This window comes from Podarcis filfolensis, assembly GCF_964270895.1.
Source record: "Podarcis filfolensis genome assembly, chromosome: 4".
NCBI classification, from domain to species: domain Eukaryota; kingdom Metazoa; phylum Chordata; class Lepidosauria; order Squamata; family Lacertidae; genus Podarcis; species Podarcis filfolensis.
Window position 1 is genome coordinate 49,614,535 of NC_139607.1, and position 19,428 is coordinate 49,633,962.

Here is a 19,428-nt window from a genome sequence, read left to right on the forward strand (position 1 = left end):
CCTCTCCTATGAGCCGGAAGATCTCAAAGAACTAGATGCAACCTTTTATGACCCTGACTCTTGGACCTTGCACTGTACAGTAGATGCCTCTGGTGAGACGAAAACACAGTTTCTGGTGGGGAGAAACTTTGTTAGCTTATTCAGTGCACTTCTGGTTGGAGAACAGAGTCCAGACATTATTCTTGGACCCAGAAGGTGTCTCCTTTCAGAACCTCTACTTCCTCAACCTAGCAGAAGTCAAAGACTGTAAAATAAGGTGAGGACCCTTAACAGCTCCTCCAGTAAGCCAAAGCCAGTGACACTGCCAGAGGTGTCAACCTATAAAAACCTTCAGATGACTATCTTGCTGCTAGAACAACATCTATATTCCACTTCCTTGTGCTTCACTCAGTATGGCTCATTTGGAGCTATCCAAGGTCCTGTTTTTATCTGTTTTCTATAGAAGAGAGCTTCTGCCTCAATTTTAGCTGCTTGATCTGGCCTCATCTACAGTGAATGGACTTTGTATACCCTGACTGGTACACAAGCTGTGACTTCCCTAGGCACTATTCATGTCTCCTACAAACATCAAGCACCCACACAAATGGATTCAGCTCATTCCTAGTGATCCGACACTGAAGATCTGAAAGTTAAAGGAGTCATAGCTGTTGCCCTCATCAGGCAAACTCTGTGTTTTATATTTTACCACAAATAGAAATATATCTGTTCCTTTCATGCCATGGACTTAAAAATCACCAAACTTGCTGTGGATGCTTTTCGATAGGACCTGTGTACAGGGATAAACATTCAGTTATGTAATGATACACCACAAGAGATGCTGTTTGTTCTGATTTTGTAATAGTCTCAATCTTGAACTTTTCTCAATTGCTTCCTCTGGTATCTAGCTGAAAGACTAATGCTCCAAAAGGTGTTAAATTGCCACTTTCTTCCTCCAATTGCTGTTTTCAAATACAACAACCTGAGTACAAAGTAATTGCTGTCCTTGCCACTAGAACCTCTTTTATTATAACAAAAACGGCAACAATTTTATTGCCATGATTTTAGGAATTCAGGACTTTTGAAAAAAAATTTAATGCTATGAAATACTAGAAACAAATGTTTCTGATTTAAAAGAATGGTTCCTTGGATTCTGGAGTGAGACAATCCTGAATGTTCCTAAGTTATACTCGCAGAACTGAGTGAAGAGAAAGGGAAGAATTAGCTGGAGGTGAAAATGATGCATAATTTTCTGAAGTACACCAAATAATTGTTTCTTCCTCTGCATTTATGAAATAAATGAGCTTAAATCCCCAGTTGAATGTATTGTGAATGAACAGCAGTGGTTCTGAGCTGTAGTATAAAAATGTATGTATTTCACCTCACCCCCAAGGGGCATTGTTCTCCTTAATTTACTTATTTATTTTGTTTGCACTCTGTTTATACTCTGCAGCTAATTCGTACAACACAAGCATCCAGGGTTGGATTCAAGTGCCAGCATTTCAGCAAGGAACACAGACATGATGTCTCTACAGGTGTGTTTTTCTTTAAAGAAGGAATTTGCAGTCCTCCTCTTACAAACAATGACACGTGCTTATTGAGAGAGTTGTTTTGTGTAAATGTGGTCAAGTAGACTATAATTATTTATTGTATTGCCAAAAATATACTTCACTGCAATGAAGATTTTTGCCTGAAAATCTTAATGGAATTAAAATGTGTTATTTCTTTCAGATTCTGACAAATATGTGACAGGTAAAGTAACTATTCTTACATTTGCTGCGTAAAATAAATCAGAAGCACATTTCCCACACAAACCACAATTGACTAATGAGGGACCATTCAGTCTGACATTGTTTGAGGGGAGCGTTATTTGATGATGATTTTGTTAGTTGACAGGCTGAAGTCCTGTCCTGTCCCCCACTTTGTTGGCTGTATATAGTATGGTTTGTATTTCCTTTTATTTTGCAACAACCCAATGGTTATGAGAAAATACAACTAAAGTCGTACCTTTTGTAGGGTTTAGAGCAGGAATAGGCAAACTTGGCCCTCCAGATGTTTTGGGACTACAACTCCCATCATCCCTAGCTAACAGGACCAGTGGTCAGGGATGATGGGAGTTGTAGTCCCAAAACATCTGGAGGGCCAAGTTTGCCTATGCCTGGTTTAGAGGATGTGTTCAGAGACTGTGCACACAGTCAGATATGCATGTAGATCCCATTGTAGGTGGAACTTAAAAAACCAAGGAGGCTGGGAGTGGGGGGGGGGGACAGATGCGATTCCCTCCATGTTTACACTTTTACTACCTTCGCAAGGCACACACATCCATTCAATTCTTGCCAGTTTGCAAGACCAATGGGGAACAGTAAAACCTGCTGTGTACCTAAGAAACAGGCCTCTTTCTTCACTTCTGCATCACAGAGTAGCTTTCATTCACTCCAGGGCAATGCAAAGTATGTCCTTAAGAAACCTACCGTGGTGGAGGCGAAGTCCTTCCCCGCCATCCCATTCCCATCAACTCCAGCCCCATCAGTCCCGCTTGGAAGGGAGAAGCGGGATGCAGTTCATTCAGGAGGGCTAGAGCCAGAGTCTAGGCCACAATTAGTAAAATAGCAGAAGAGCTGCCCATAGGGGAGCTAAGGCAAGGAACAAGTGACTGGGCAGGATACATGCTGCACTCGCAAGAGAGAAGTTGAGGGTTGTTGTGGGAGACTCTGCAGTCCTACCCCTTCTTAAATATTAGTGGAGACTCAAGATCATAGATAGGCAAAGTAAGGTCCAGGGGCCAGATCCGGCCCAATCCCCTTCTAAATCAGGCCCGCAGATGGTCCGGGAATCAGCATGTTTGTACATGAGTAAAATGTGTCCTTTTATTTAAAATGCATCTCTGTGTACAATTTGCTGCTGAAATGGAATACACAAGATGAAACGGTTAAATCGGCCATGATTAAATGGGCTCAGGACATTGGTCATAATATTTTGTTTGCTGATTGGGAAAAGTTGTGGACCACCGGGATGAAATTTACGGCATGTAATGCCTTAAGAGAAAACATTATGAAAATGATATATAGGTGGTACATAACCCCAGTCAAGCTTGCAAAGATTTACCATTTGCCTGACAATAAATGTTGGAAATGTAAAGAAACTGAAGGTACATTTTTTCATCTTTGGTGGACTTGCCCGAAGATTAAGGTATTCTGGGAAATGATCTATAATGAACTTAAAAAGGTATTTAAATATACTTTCTCCAAGAAACCAGAGGCCTTTCTCTTGGGTATTGTCGGCCAAGGGGTGTTAAAGACGGATATAACTTTCTTTATGTATGCCACAACAGCAGCTAGAATACTCATTGCGAAGTACTGGAAGACGCAAGAGCTACCCACACTGGAAGAATGGCAGATGAAGGTGATAGACTACATGGGCTTGGCAGAAATGACGAGCAGAATCCGAAACCAGGGAAGAGAAGCAGCGCAAGAAGAATGGAAAAAATTCAAAGACTATTTAAAGAAATATTACAAAATTAATGAAAGTTAGAATGATGTTGGACTGGAAAGTAAATGGTTACTATTAGCTATGGTTAAGACAAGGAGAATAAGGAAGACTAGTCTAAATTTAAATTAAAATAAGGGAAGATTTGCTGAGCAATCGATAAGAATTTGGAATACAGAAAAGGGAGGCATGAGGAAGTCGGGGAAGAAAGGTATAAGAAATTAGGATATGAAATGGTACATGTTTTTTGTTTTGTTTTTGTCTTTGTATGTTTATGTATGTTGTGTTTATATGGAAAAAATAAAAATATTATAAAAAAATAAATAAAAATAAAATGCATCTCTGGATTATTTGTGGGGCATAGGAATTCGTTCTCCCCCCCCCAAAAAAAATAGTTTGGCCCCCCACAAGGTCTGAGGGACAGTGGACCAGCTTCCTACTGAAAAAGTTTGCTCAAGATCATGGCAGGGCCTATGTAAAGTCTTATCTTCAGGAGTAGGGCTAGGTGAAGGAGGTCCTTACACTTTGAGACAACTATAGAAGAATAGAATAGAATAGAATAGAATACAGTGGTACCTCGGGTTAAGTACTTAATTCGTTCCGGAGGTCCGTACTTAACCTGAAACTGTTCTTAACCTGAAGCACCACTTTAGCTAATGGGGGCTCCTGCTGCTGCTGCGCTGCCAGAGCACGATTTCTGTTCTCATCTTGAAGCAAAGTTCTTAACCTGAAGCACTATTTCTGGGTTAGCAGAGTCTGTAACCTGAAGTGTATGTAACCTGAAGCGTATGTAACCTGAGGTACCACTGTAACAGAATTCTGAAGTTGAAAGGGATGCCAAGGATCATCTAGTCCAAACCCCTGCAATGCAGGAATCTTTTGTCCAATGTAGGGTTCAAACCCACAAACCCATGTAGTACAATATGTCTATTTGCACATGCCTGAAATGCACCTGAACAGGCATCTGTGAAATATATAGCCCTCGTTCCATCTCTCCCTGATAGAATATGATGTCCAATTAAGTCACTGACTCACAGTTTTTACAGGTCAGATGCTAAAAATACCATGTGCCCCTTTTACCAAAGAAAAATAATTTTCTTAGACAAGGTGCATCTATGTGGTTTTTCCGAGAACAATAACAAGAAGAAAAAACAATTAAACTAATCAAGTGCCATTCAGAAAGGGTGGCTTTAAAATTGTGTCTCTGTGCTGGGTTTCTACTTCCTGCAGTTAGTTCAGACTAGCTGCTTATTTCCCTTTTTAAAATGTGGGTATACGACACGAATACTTCTGCTGTGTTTGAAAACGCAGGCTCCAAGGTGACTTGTGGATTACGTAATTCACATGCTTTTTACAGAATAGAACTATGCATCTTTCCCCCAGCAATGATTTCGGTCCTTAATATTCCCCATTCTTTTTCTTTCTCATCTTAGCAACAGCCTCAGTGCAGCCAATCCAACATCTGCTTCCTCGCTGCTCAAGCATCACAATCCGAGGTTACTATCGTGCATTGACCGACAGTAACCGAGCATGAGTGAGAGAGAGCTGGCTCATGCGCCGCCTCTGCTGCAATGCACCTGCTATGATAAGGACAGGCTTTTCTTGACTCCTCTAACCAGGATCAGCAAATAATTTAGAGCAAATCCTATTTTTGATCGTTTGCATCTTTAAAAGGCTCAGGGTATAGATTCTTGCAGAACAAAATATGCACTTGTTTCAATGAATGTGTCAGAATGCATTTGTAACAGTACCTCCAAACCAAACAAAACACCACACAGAAAAACCTGGTGAGTTTAAACTGGATTTTGTCAACAACTCTATTGTGAAGTCTGCTTTCCCTAACTGTTTTTAAACACTGTTTTCAGTTTGAAGATATTTTAGTTAAGACGTAAATTACCTGATGGCATTAATTCGAAACATTGCTTTTGGGGAGGTTTTAACAGTTTGGTGGCCAGCCAAAATTTGTGCTCCTTCATATCCGATAGGGAGCAAGTTTTGATTAAATGTGATTGAATTTATATTTTTATCTATATGTCGTCTTCTTTTGCAATCACTCATAGCTGAGTAAGATTGTCTTCCATGAATATGGTCTTAACAGTGTGTCCATAGGTGACTGTGGAGGCCAATTCTGGATCTCTATGTACTTTCTACTAATATAAACAAAAACATGAGAAGAATGTTTCAGAATCATCTTCTCAGAGGTTGCTGTATTGAAGGAGGGAAAAGTTAAGTATTGTCATTTCAGTGGGGCTTGCATACGAAACATTCCAATGGATTGTACTAGAAGCATTCTACCAATCACCAAATAAGACTGGTTCACACATTCTGTTGTGAGGTGAATATCTGAGATTTTACAGGCATAATTCAGGCCTAAACATGTAATGTGAACATGTTTGGAAATGTGTACAAAAATGGTACTCTCCTCAGAAATCCATGATTAATTTGTGGTCAAGTCATGTACCAACAGCCTGCATAGTTAGCATCCTTGTATAAAATGGCCTAAAACTCATTGCCTCATTACAACCATCACCACTACAGTGTTCTCAGGGAACATCACTATCTGCCTCCCAGTTGTAGGCTAACCAACACAGGTAATAGAGATTTAAATCTGTTTCTTCCACATCTAAACTCAATTCTCATTCCTCTGCCTCCATTGAAATATCAAACAAATTATGGTGGTTTTATCATGGTTTTATTACTTTTCTGGATTAACACTATCACACAATTCAAAAGGCATATTGTTAAATATGCAAGAAAGATAATGAGGGGTGTTACATAAAACCAAATCAAAAGAAACATACTGTATAACTAAGAATATGTATCTCAGTAACAGATAATTCTTCTTTTGTGAAAGCACTACTATGCACTATCCTAATAAATATTAAACTGATTATTGCATCAGTAAAAGCAATACAAGATAGCGAATTTGTCTGTGGCTTCAACACTTTGGAAAATTTTACACTTCTAGTGTCTCCATTATATAGATCTAGGGCCCCTAGACAGAATGGTGGTGCGTGGAACAAGATAAACCTGAGCACATCCTGTGCCAGTTCTGCCTATTTATCTCAGTCTTCAGCTGCTCCCTGTGATAGTTACACTACTACTGAAAAGCAGAATTTATATCCTCTGGGAATGATGTAATTGTGAGACTGAACTTTTGCAAGGAAATAATTTAAAATATGCTTAAAATATATGATTATTTTGCAATATGATGAAAGTTAAATTCAATATTCCTTCTCAGCAATACACAAACCAATGATCAGGAAGGGATTCCTACATCTTGAACGACTAACAATTCACCCCATCTCCAATTGCCACTTTAAATCTTGAGGACTCAAGAAGGAACAGAGGAAGCTGCTTTATGCAGAGTCAGGTCCATCTTGCTCAGTATTGTTTACACCGACCGAAAGCTGCACTCCTGAGTTTCGGACATCGAACATTCCCAGCCCTCCCTGAAGATGGCAGGAATTGAACATGGGGCATTCTGCACGCGAAGCAGATGGTCTATCCCTGAAGTAAGGGACATCTTGAAGTGGAACTTCCTTTAGAAAACTAAACCTCTGGTGGAAATGGCCTGTCAAATGGATGGATCTACAGTACCAGCCATTTCATTAATAATGAAAGCAATAGATTCCTTTTCAGGCTTTCCTTTTCAAATCAAGGTACATTAGGGGGAAGTTGGCCCCGTTCCACAATGAGCATGCTTATGCTGGATTCTTTAATGGTGCATTCCACCTACCTGACTGAGCCTCTTTTGCAACTAATGCACCTCCATGTCCTCACCCCACTTTAAGGTTACACACATTCACCCCAAACACATCAATAAAGCTGAAATTAGGTACCACAGGATGAATAAGACTTCTGTATTCACTTATACAAAAGCAAAGCACTTCTTGAACTGAATGGGAATAAGGGATTCATGATCTCCTTTGAATTATTATTACTGGAGGGACTTTTTCAGCAATGCCATCGTATGTGTCTTATGTTACCCTGGTTTTGCATCCTATATGAAGATAGATACAGGGATGTGGTTTGCTTTTGTTAAGATGTCTCAAATCATCAAGCCAGAAAGACATGGATGTCATTCCCCGGCCCCCACAAGATTGCATGTGGGAACATATATTTCTTATAGATGACTGGGTGGCAGAGGATGGAGTCAGAACCAAGGATACAAAGACATATTCATCACAGTATCAACTGTTAAGCCTATAGTAGGCTGACTTGTTGAACTTCTGGATGAGCATATTACATACATGCTTGTAGCAAGGGGGCAACAGGTATTTTCTTGCCAAAGGCTGGTGTTATTCTAGTCCTTTGCTTATGGGAAAGCAAGTTAATGGAACAAGATAAGAAAAGTATTTATGACCCCAGCTGAAGTTACCAGAGACATACTATTCCTCTGAGACAAGAGAGCAGAATTGCCATGTTTGGTCTAGAAAATGTAAAAATCACTCAAGAAGTTATTTGCCCCATATAAGCCCCATTAAAATGTTGGGTTATCCTGCTCTCATTCACTTTAAGGGAGCTTACACACGAGAACTTCCTGGTAGAACAGACCTTATGGTTTTGAGTAGGAATGATTTACCAAATGTAGTTTTCCATTAAGTCTGGAATATCCTGCCAAGTAGTACAGAGAATTTCACTACATGTCCACACATGATCATAAATATGTGGTCAGAGTAAAGTGGTCAAGGTTTCCTCATCACACAGCAGGACACTGCAAACTACCTTACTGAATGGTCGTAGACACCATTATAAGTTATATTTTGATGATAAAAGTTGCCTGTGTTCATCCTTTTCACTGCATGAGTTGTCAGGCATTAAATTATGTTTCAATGTTTGCTCCATTACATGTAACTAAGGAACAACTAAAGTGCCATTAGAAATCTTGCAGACACAGACACAAACTAGAGTTAGTTCTTAAATTAAAAAAAACCCCATCTTAATCTCAATATGGTGATTCTGGTGCACATGCAGTGATGTCAATATACACACAGAGCTATGTAAGAACAAATACAGCTCATCTCTTTAGTACTCTTCATATCTGTTCACAGAATATGCTAAAAATGAATCTGATGGGGCAGGTCCTCCTTCTTTGAGTTCCATCAGTCTCTCATGGAACCTGAATCATGACCAGCGCTTTAACTTGAGGCAGAAATTAATATGTTCAGGGCTTCTGGCATCACACTTCATTATTTCTTTATTTAATTTACATACCACCCTTCATCCAACTTGTGACTTAATAAAAGTAAGTTATCATCTTCACAAAGAACTTTATTTGAAACACACAGCACAATGCCGCCTCTAACTGTATCTGCAGCTTTTCGTCTTCTGTCCATACCCCTTCTGTGCAAAGGGACAGGCCCTTGTCTTTTGTTTTTTAACAGCAAGAGAAGCTGGCTATTGATTCATTTTATGTGATATTTCTATGTGACCTGGCTATATAGCCTCAACAAATCCAGTTTCTATTTTTTATGTGCCAATAAAAGCTTTATGTGGAAAACTCCTAAATTAAATTTCCTGTCTAGATTCGGGCGGTTAAAAATGTACTGCAGTTGACAGGAAGACAATGCATTCTGAAATTCAAGAACTAGTTTGTATCAATGCACTTCTTTCCGATAAATCTGTAATAAATAAAGAAATCCGTCCCATCCTCTGGCAAAGAATTGAGCAGGGTAGGTGCAAACATAGTATTTGGTCATATATTTTCTCTCTCAATGCAAATCAGATTTTAAGAAAACAGCTATTTTTCAAAACGTGAAGCTTGGACATTAAATATTCATTTGGGTATCTAGCTTCATATTTGAAGTAGTTTAGAGCAGCGTTTTCCAACCGGGGCCCCCCAAGGTATTCTAAGGGGGTGACAGGTGAAAATTGCATTAATGGGAGTGCAACAGCTTGAGGCTAGGGGGCCACAGAGGGAAGTGAGAAGTGAAGGGGGGGAATCAATTTTGTTTTAAAAAACCCCCTGATCAGCTGGCTATCCACTTGGCCAATCGTAAGCGGGTAAGGGAGTGGCTCACTAGGGCCAAGTGCTCCTTTTTGCCACATGTGCATTCTTGGAGCAGTCCTGGTTTGTTTCCGGTGTGAGAGGGTGATCACTGATGCTCCTGTTTTGACTACTAGAGCCCACGACCCAGAACCTCCAGGTCAGGCAAGTGCAGTGATGGGGTGGCAATGGGTAGGGCTCCAACATTTCTCCAATGAAAACAGGGACATCCTAAGTGAAAGAGGGACAATCCAGGATCAAATGAAAAACCAGGACAGCCTCACTAAATCAGGGACATCCCTGGAAAATAGGGACACTTGGAGGGTCTGGACTCACTAAACAATTCATCCAGCATGCTGAGTTTCTCTTAACTAGATGTGTGTGGAAAAGGGGGCGGGAAACAGTACTTAAAACAAACTAGAAGAATTTCTACTTTTATTTTCCCACAAAGTAGCAGTTGGTGAATCAAGGGCAGAATTTTCTGTGCACATTCAAACAAACATTGGTAATTACACATCTAAAATAGATCAAGTCAAAGGTAACACAATTGGCAACATGCAGTCATGCCAGTTTAGACAATAGAAGACAATCCCATGTGGAACTGTAATTACTTCATTAAAACATGTGACACCAGTCTCAAGAGCTGCATTTCTCTCTTGGGTAATTTTCTCTTCGGAAGTATTTGCTGCTGGGAATCCCACATACGTCCTCTAGTCCTTTCATGGAGGACACACGTCACTTGAAGAAAACAAGACTTCAAACTACGTGTATACTTGACTTATTCTGCTGTTGGTGCTTGCAGAAAACCATAATGGTATCTGCCAAATGTTATCATTCTGACTGACAGCATTTTTCATTCTGTGTTGACAAAATACTAGCACACAAGTCAATGTTGTTAGAAGCCATGTAACTTACTACAGATCTTGAATTATGGAACAGATGGGGCAGTGCTCCTCCATCTTTGCTGTATGCAGAGGGAGCACCCTGGATCTGGGCCCAAACTATTATATCCATTGTTACAGGTTCTAGGTTATGGATCAAGCAGAAAATGCTCCTCTGTCCATGCTCTAATTAAGGGAGTGTTTTGATTCAGTATTACCCCAAGCCAGAACTGATCTTCTGATGGGATTTTATTTTTGCATAGACTGAAGAAAGGAAAAGTCACAGTCAGCACAAAAAGACTTTTTAACAATCAACACTGGTTTTTTCCAATAGTCTGAAAAAGTTTTCTTCATAAACTTGGTCATCGTAAGCAAGAAAAAAAAGTGCTCTGGGCAACTTTGATAAGAACTCCCTGTCCCTGAGTGCCTTCCGGGTGTTAAAGCCCGATTACACGTCCTGTTGATCTTTCGCTAGAAGCTTTGTCAGACACCTCCATAGAACTGCAAAGTCCCCAAATTAAGAAGACATTACTAGTTTATTGGGGGTTTGGGCTATTTTATAGACTGCAACAACCTTCTTCTTAAAACAAATCTTCACAAATGTGACATTATTAGATGATATTTAAACAATACTTAAAGTGCAGCAGTTATAGACAAATGTAACATTTCTATAGGTTATCAGACCCTAATGCAGATCATAGCTCATTCCATTCAAAGAAACATGGCAAGTAATGAGCAAAATATTTATATTTTATTTCTGAAATAGCACAGCTAAGCCTTATGACTTACAACTTTACATTTCTGGGGTCTGTTTGTTTGTCACAGCAATAAACACATTCAGTTAGGTTATATAACTAGTAGTAGCACTCAGTCATTCACAGTTGGGCCCAGATACTATTTCTTTCTTTCCTCCTGGTTCACGAGACCCGTTTCTGGTTGGGAGACAGCTGCTTTATTTATCATACTCATCTGTGAGCCTTTGTTTCCCCTCACCTTTAAGTACAAGTTGCCCCCAGTTTTATCATTTCAGCAGATATGAACACTAGCCATTTTATATATAAAAAGATACAATAAAATAAAATCTTCCCCCAAAATTATGAATCAGATTCATTAGAGTTTTTCTGATGACGGTGTTTAAAATTTAATAAAGAATGGTCCTCCACCAGTAAAAGCACATGAAATGAACTTAGGAACATAGAAAGTTGCCTTATACAGAGTCAGACCATTGTGGTTTATACTGCATCCTGCTGCCAATAAGGGACTGCTATGGAGCAATAAATCCATCCACACAGATCAAGAACTATGTAAACCCTGTAATGTTTAGGTTTTCTTGATTCTTTTATTGAGAAAGGAACTTGAAACAAACACAGGAGTCTCATTTGATCCAAGTCTCATGTTTGACATGTTTGGCTTGAATTTGGAGACATGAGCACCTATTGCACATGCTGAACCTATAGGCTTTGAAGGGAATCAGCACACTGAAGACAACCAAGAGAACCAATGTTTGCCCTTGACTTCATTAGATTTATTCAGGAGTAAGCAGTTTGGGCATAGAAACACACACTACGGTCTCTCTGAAGGCCAAGGAGGGTTATGCTATCTAAGATGCATATTAATTCCTTTAAAACAAGATCACACATTTCACATTGTTGGAACTACAGCTCAGTAAGGCATTTTGCTGTGCAAAACAAGCAAAATGGCACCCCCCTTCCCCTGCCAACTGGACTGACAGATGAATCACTCACGAAGAGATAGCACCCTCCAACACACACGAAGGCAAACAGTTGGCTTGGCCAGCTTTAATACCTCCAACATCTCACCATCACTTGCTGCCCTGAGCTTCTGGTGCCTAAGACAGCTGTCTCTGCCTAATGTGTACTAATGTCCCATGCTCTGTCAACTTCCAGTTTCGATCACTGCAATGTGCTCAACACATGGAGTTGCCCTTGTTGACTCAGAAACTTCAACTGGTCAAAAATGCAATGGCCAGATTATTAGCTGGGGTTGCCTTTAGCACTTATATAACCCCGCATATAGCACTCATATAAAACAGCTACAGTGGCTGCCAGTTTGTTTCTGGGCCCAATTAAAAGATGCTCACACTAGTGTTTGAAGCCCTAGTGACTTGGGCCCCAAATTTCTGAGAGGCTGCCTCCTTTCCTACAGAACCTATTGGGTGTTAAGAGCAGCAGAGCAGGGAATCTCTGAGTAGTTCTGCTGTCCTCAGAAGTTCATGGAAGTGACCTGGGAGGGAGCATTCTCCAAGGCAGCCCCTAAATTGCCCACCTGGCTCTGGCCACCTACTCAATACAACTTTTGGTGATGTTTCTGTTCAGTAGTCACCCTGTTCCTAAAATTGTAATTTAGTTTTAACTGTTTTAAATACTGCATTGTAAATTGTTGTAACCCACCATGGAACTTCCTAGTGAAGTATAAATAAATGTGATGGTGGTGATGATGATGATAGGGCAGGCTCTGCTAAGGCACCTCCTTCCTTGGAAGTTTTTGACCAAAGGTTAGATGGCCATCTGTCATGGATGCTTTAGCTGAAATTCCTGCATTGCAGAGGGTTGGACTAGATGACCCTTGGATCCCTTCCAACTCTACAATTCTATGAACAAGGACTTATTTGGAAGTGGTGACCATCTAAATTCAATCCATCCTTTATCAAAGGATCCATCCCAATTTATTGAGCCACCTGATTGAGCTTTGTCTTCTTGTTTCTCCTTCTTCAAGCACACTTTCACAACTAACCAAAGGAATCCAATGCATAATGTCTTCTCTCTTGGCAAGATTCATCACCAAAGGTGGACAATGAGCTTAGCTCCTCTAGAAACTGAACCCAATATTCAGCAAGACACTGGGGGCAGTGGTTGTCATACTGACAACCAAGAAGAGGGGCACAACTTGCCCATTAGTCCTTTTAAAAAAATCATTTATATTTAGTATACATTAAGTCGATGTAGACAAACAAGAAAGCAAGCATGACTACAGCAGAAGATTATCACAATGCCTCAGCAAGACAAAAATAGAAATATTTAACTTCAGGACATATCACTGACTGCCTTTGCTATCATCTAATTTCCATTGTTCCCCTTCAGAGCCATGTCAGGATGAGAACATTTGCTTCCCTTCCAACAAGAACAGAACAGAAAATTTTCTCACAGACTTACCCTTCTTCCTCCACCATGGCCCTTCTTGGATCGAGTAAGAGAGTTCTTTAAACTCAATGTTCACAGCCGGTCTCCGCGGAAGGTAGGAGAAGCGATGGGCTTCTGTCAATGCATTGTCCACCTTTTTTAAATGGCCATTGAGTAGGTGGACTTCTTGGGTGTCGGTTCCATTGGAGACCACTTCATCTACTGAAACGCATACAGACTTTGGTTCAGGCATAGCAGATGCAGAATTGCTGGCATTCTGGAATACAAGAAGGGAGAAAATAGTTTCCACACAAGAAAATGCATCTGCTAGTCATTTGTTCCCACTGTAATGTCAAAGAAGAAGAAACAAACCTAGGTTCAGCTCTGTTCATGTTACATCTTCACCAGCCTTCACCAACCTTCTGCCCTCCAGATGTTTTGAACTACAACTCCTATCAGCACATGCTGGCTGGGGCTCATGGGAGTTGTAGTCCAAAACATCTAGAAGGCACCAGGCTAGAAAAGGCTGATCTACACAACTGCATGATAAAACAGCATATAGGGAGAAATGTTCACACTCCAATATTTGACTAGGGCAACCCAACGATGACTACATTAACCACTCCCCCGCCCCCGAGAAGCTATGCTATAAGAAGTGGCTCACACATCATGTTCTTCCTCTTCCCAAGCAGCCCAGGGGATTCCTGTGCTACATCCGTGTGGACAAACATTAACAAGTAAAGCACACAGTGCCAGCTGGTGAGGCAAAGGTAGTAGATCTGGTAAGGAAATCCACCTAGTGCTGCTCCTGCAATTGGCTTTAAAAGGCATGGACTTTGCAGAACGATGCAAAAAATTGGGTGCCATGGTGTTTGCATACTCTGCATGGTGTAGCTTCAAGAGATGGTGAGTGATGACCACTGGAACTGGTAGTGCAGAAGACGAGGAGCCAGAGAGGATGACACAGAGACAGCTGATTATCGTTTTTTCCCATCCTCCTCTCTACTATGTTCCACAATGGCAACACTGAGACTAAGGAGGAGGAAGCAAACAGCTTGTACTATCCCCTGGACTGGATGTATGTAAGAAAGCAGGCGGATGGGGTGCTGGCTGAGGTTAGCTGGACAGGGCTCCATTCACCCTCATGGTCCAAGCCCTGATTTCAAGAGACTTGCTTTAAAAGTATTGAGAATTCACACACTCAAGACACTTTTGATATTTTCTCTTGTTTACATGTTCATCAGGCATTGTGGTACAAAAAGATATGCATGGGGGCCAAGACAGAGGCGGATTTAGGGGAGCGCAAGTGGTTCAGTCACACAGGGTGTTGAGCTTTGGGGGTTAATGCAACTATGATGTAGAATGGAAGGCGGGGGACATAGACCCAAATTTGGTGTTGCACAGGGCACCACCGAAATTTGAGACCCCGAGGTCTCTAAATGGGCAAGATAAACACCAAACCTGAGATTTAAAAATGTCAGATGATGACGTTGACTCAGGGATTCTTCCTGTGTGGGGATTATTTCCTGTGAGCAAACATCTTCCCACCACTGCCAACTTTTTTTGGAATTCGGTAAGATGAGAAATGGTCTCACATGATTTGAAATAATAGTTGATCTTATCCCGGTAAGATTCAAGACTGTCCTAGTTAAGTCAAGAGGTTTATAATTTGGTGGAGAGTAGAAATGCATATAGGAAAACAAATACCTCAATCTCAGATATGCTTCTCTTTCTGAATGAGCCAAGTCACTTAATATTTTATAACAATTAATATTTACAACAAATTGCAAATAATGTATGTCTAGTACTGATGCCTTACAGCAGACTTAGGTTCTGAAATCCAGTTTATGTAACCTATTTTCTCTGCTGTAAAGCTGCATCCTTTTCCTGTGGGGTTCTACATTCCCATTTCACTTTTGAAGATTTTTAATTACATCATGTTACACAACCAGGAGCGGAGAAATAAATTTGTTGCGTTCCCTTGCAAAAAAAGAAGGACACTGACAGTGGGGGTGGGGGGACAACTTGCATCCTTCACCCATGAAACTTACTTTTGAGAAAACCCACTATTTGGCTCCAAGTTTACACAAAATCCATTATATAATGAGCTGGAAAGGTTATCTGTGCCTCAGTAAATCTGTTTCCAAATCATAGGATGCAGTCGCGAAAAGTCTGAGCATGCTCAGAAAACCCATCTCATTCCCCCCCTCCCCTCCTCCAGCTCCATCTTTTTTTATAAGCTCGAGGCAGAGAGGTAACTTTCGGTCAAACCCAGATGACTTCAAATCCAGAATGATGTACATGACAAAAACAAAATAAACCCCGCAGTTCTAACCAGCCTGTACCTGCAAGATGACAACATTGAAGCCACAGCAACTAACAGCCCCCAAAGGGAAGAGAAATTGTCACTGAAGCTTGCGGGGAAAGATGCATACAAGTAAGTTGCCACGCTATACGAAAAACAACCTCTGCAGGTCAGCTGTCTATAAATATAGAAATAAACCCCACCAGAGGCATCCATTCGAAACGGAAAGCAATAAAACAACAGAGAGATTCCTTACCAAAGCAAAGAAAATGCTGAGGCTGCCAATCAAGATTGATTAATTCCTGAGAAACCAAACTCCGGGTCCCCTTTTCCTTCCCATTCGGTGGATCAACACGCAACTAATTAAAGCGAGGGTTGATCCACCCCAGCAAAGCTCCGATTAAAAGAGGCAACCACTGACCCAGCTTTAGCGCCGGCTCTGGGTCACTTTTGCAGAAGTGTCCCTCCTCCTCCTCGTCCCCCCGCCCCCGCCGCTCTAGCTGTAATGAATTAACTCGTCGCTTTTGACCCGCTTGGTATTATCTACTTCGCTCTTTAAGCGTTTCTGCTTAGGAGGAGCCGGCCAACAGCTGGGCTACGTTTGATCTAGATAATGGGTTGCTCTTGGCCCCCGTTTCGTTTGTTTTCAACACAACACACAACAACACAGAGAGCAACCACCAGCCCCCAAAGAGGACAAGGCGAGAGCGACGTCAAAGACAGACATACTGTAACAGTTCAAGTATGGGGGATTGGGGGGGTGCTGTCCCTTCAAAGTCGCATACTAAGCTCAGGTTCTCCGATTCCACCTCCTTGCCTTCACACACACACACAAATGCCTCTCCCTCTCGCCGTCTTGTCCGTGGGTCATTCAGAGCAGATGGTATATGCAAGCAAGTCAAGGGTCCTGTCATGGCCAGGGAAGGGGCGCAGGGTCAAGATCGCTCTGCGTAGCTGTGTTTGTCACACCCTACGGAAGCAAAGGGGCGCCCAACTTACCAAAGCGGTGCCCACTGAGAAAGCGGCCATCAGGCATGCCATGTGCCCCCGGAGGCTGCAACCAGCGCAGGAGAAAAGATCAGCAGCAGGAGGAGAAGCACACACAAAACAAACCGCAAAAAAAAAGGAGAGAGAAGGAGATCCAGAGCAGCTGCAGCAGCCTGAGAGCGAGGCGTCGCGGCTGGGGCAAGATCGACTGGAAGCAGCACCTAAAAGAAAGGAAAAAAGCACGAGAGAGAGAGAGAGGAGGCGGGGCCTCTCTGGGTACCGGCTGCTTGTTTACTTAGCCTGCCCTCTCTCGGCGTCCCACTGGCTCTCCCTCGGCTCTCCCTCGTTCCCGATTGGCTGAGGGGCAGCCGGGGGCGTGGCTTGCCTCTTGCCCGTAAACGTGCTCTTGTTTTCCTCCTGCCCTGAGCGGCGTTGCGTGGCGTTGGCGGGGCCCTGACGCGCTTCTGGTGCCCCCGTACTTCCTTGACTGCCATTTGCAGACCAGAGATACACGGGCACTTAGGGTGGACAGAAGGATAATAGAATTAGAGAGTGGCAAGGGACCCTCAAGGGCCATCTAGTCCAACCCCCTGCAATGCAGGATTCTCAGCGAAAGTATCCAAGACAGATGGCCATGCAACCTCTGCTTCAAAACCTCCAAGGAAGGAGAGTCCAGAACCTCCCAAGGGAGTCCACTGCACTGTTGGAACAGCTCCTACTGTCAGAAAGTTATTCCTGATGTCAAGTCTAATGGAGCAAGGAAGCTCTCTCTGCTGCTGGGGCTTAGATTCCAGAAGAAAAGGTGCTGGGGCTCCAAGAGATTTCTGCTCTCTGTCCCCTTAGCGTTCCCGACTCCAGTCCCAGAGGTTGTGCTGCGGTTACCCAGTACTAAAGGGCACTTTGCAGATGCTCAGAAGCACACTTTCCTATCGTGCCAAGCTTTGTTAACAATAAAGAAGCAGCCCTATATCTTCTGAATGCATTCACAGGTAGAAGCTTGTCCCTGCTCCCCATTTCGCACCTTGTGACTGGGATGGACTGGTGCTTGGTGTGATTGTTCTGTAGTTCAAGCTTCTGGAAAATATATTAATACTGTTGGATGCCACCCTAATCTCTGAGCAGTGCAAGATTCCAGGAGTTCTAGGCACTTAAACCCAGGGTTTGTGTTTCCAATGGAATGAAGCCAGTGGAGATTGTGGTGTGTTTGTGAGATATGGTTTATTTACAACCTAAGCCTATGCTGGAGGGGTTCACAGCAGCAAGAGGGTCTTGCTTCTCTCATAGCCACAGCCTTTGATTTCAGCAGAAATCAGGCATGGCTCTGTCTCTCAGATGCCCAGCTTGCAGCTTTGCTTCCAGCTTCTGCCTCTCTCAGCTCTGGCCTTTGTCTTTCTGACTACCAGTGAGTTGAGGGAGGGGGGCCACCAGTTGCCCTCTGGAGCCAATCCACTTCCTTTGTTATCTTAACGGCCCATGGGCCATTACCAGGAAACTAACCTGGTTATTCCCAGGATGGAATCTGTGCTGGATCCAGGAATTAGAAGGGAGTTCAGGCATACAGCCTGCCCACCGCCACACACACAAACTCATAGCACTACTATCCAAATGTGACAAAGCTTTCCATTGCGCTGTAGAAAAATATCCTGAATCACTTCTCTTACGCATTTTGGATAACAATTACTCAGCCCACTAAAGTATGAAAATTATTATTTTTTATTTATTTTGCTTCTGCTTTTAGCAGTTAAAAATAACACAGGCTTTCAAATCAAAACATCATGCCTTGTACAGTGTGTGTGGACAAACAAAGTTTGAGAGATAAGGCACAAACTCACCTGCCAGACAGGTGAAACGAAGAATGAAGAAAGTTCAGACACATGTATTAATACCTGATTTGCCTTTCTGCCATTTCTTGAATCTATTGAATAAAGAATTATGGTACCTGAAATATACTCAGAGTTGAGAGTGGATTTCATGCTCTTTATTCAGCTCATAGTGGTGAGGAGGGAATGGAAGTCCCCTCAAAGTATCTGCTTTATATACATTATTTACACAATGGGCAGCACGTGATTGGCTAATTCCGGAATTCTCCTGTAGGCCAATCAGGTTGTGGATTCACTTCTATCTGAAGCTGGATTGGGTGGCTCCTGCCGACCAATCATACTGCTGCATTGTTCTAGGACCAATCAGACTGCTGCATTCTGAATCCTATTGTTCTAGGACCAATCAGACTGCTGCATTTTGGATCCTATTGTTCTAGGACCAATCAGACTGCTGCAGTTTGGATCCTATTCAAGTCAGTACATAACAGTACCATCACAATATATTGATTGAGGGGAATTGCTGTTAAACTTAACTTCCTTTATCTGGGGTTGGTGGTGGTTGGTTACTTTAACTCAGTTTGCTTTTTAAAAAAATCCATTAAAACCATGTTTAGAAGCAATGCAAGCTTCAGCAAGAAAGGAAGTTCCCCCCTCTCTTTTATCTGAATAATCTACATTTCCCTATTGCATTCCAAAGGAAGACTGGTGTTTAAAAGACAATAGGAGTGCAACTGCCCTTCACAACTCATCTCCTGAAGAAGCTCAGGAAATTCTCACTTCCCTATTTTCCCAGCAATCCTTCCAAATCTGTGATCTCAAAAGTCGCTTTAAGTTTCAAAAGGAT

General features: G+C 42.0%; 1 protein-coding gene across 3 annotated transcripts in view; it reads right to left on the reverse strand.

The window, feature by feature from the left end:
- The window catches only part of ABCG1 (ATP binding cassette subfamily G member 1), a 50,443-nt gene extending 33,387 nt beyond the window's left edge, over positions 1-17,056 (reverse strand). For 2 of the 3 annotated variants that reach the window (XR_014546948.1, XM_083608767.1), the window contains exons 1-2: positions 16,034-16,456; positions 13,506-13,749 (exon numbers count right to left, since the gene is read on the reverse strand). Coding sequence is in view for 2 of the 3 variants with exons in the window: in XM_083608767.1 (XP_083464893.1) it covers positions 13,506-13,725 (220 nt within the window). In the remaining variant the exon portion in view is untranslated. Of the gene's footprint in view, positions 1-13,505; positions 13,750-16,033; positions 16,457-16,776 lie in introns of those variants that run through there. The other variant, XM_083608766.1, reaches the window with a different exon arrangement.
- Positions 17,057-19,428: the final 2,372 nt, after the last annotated feature.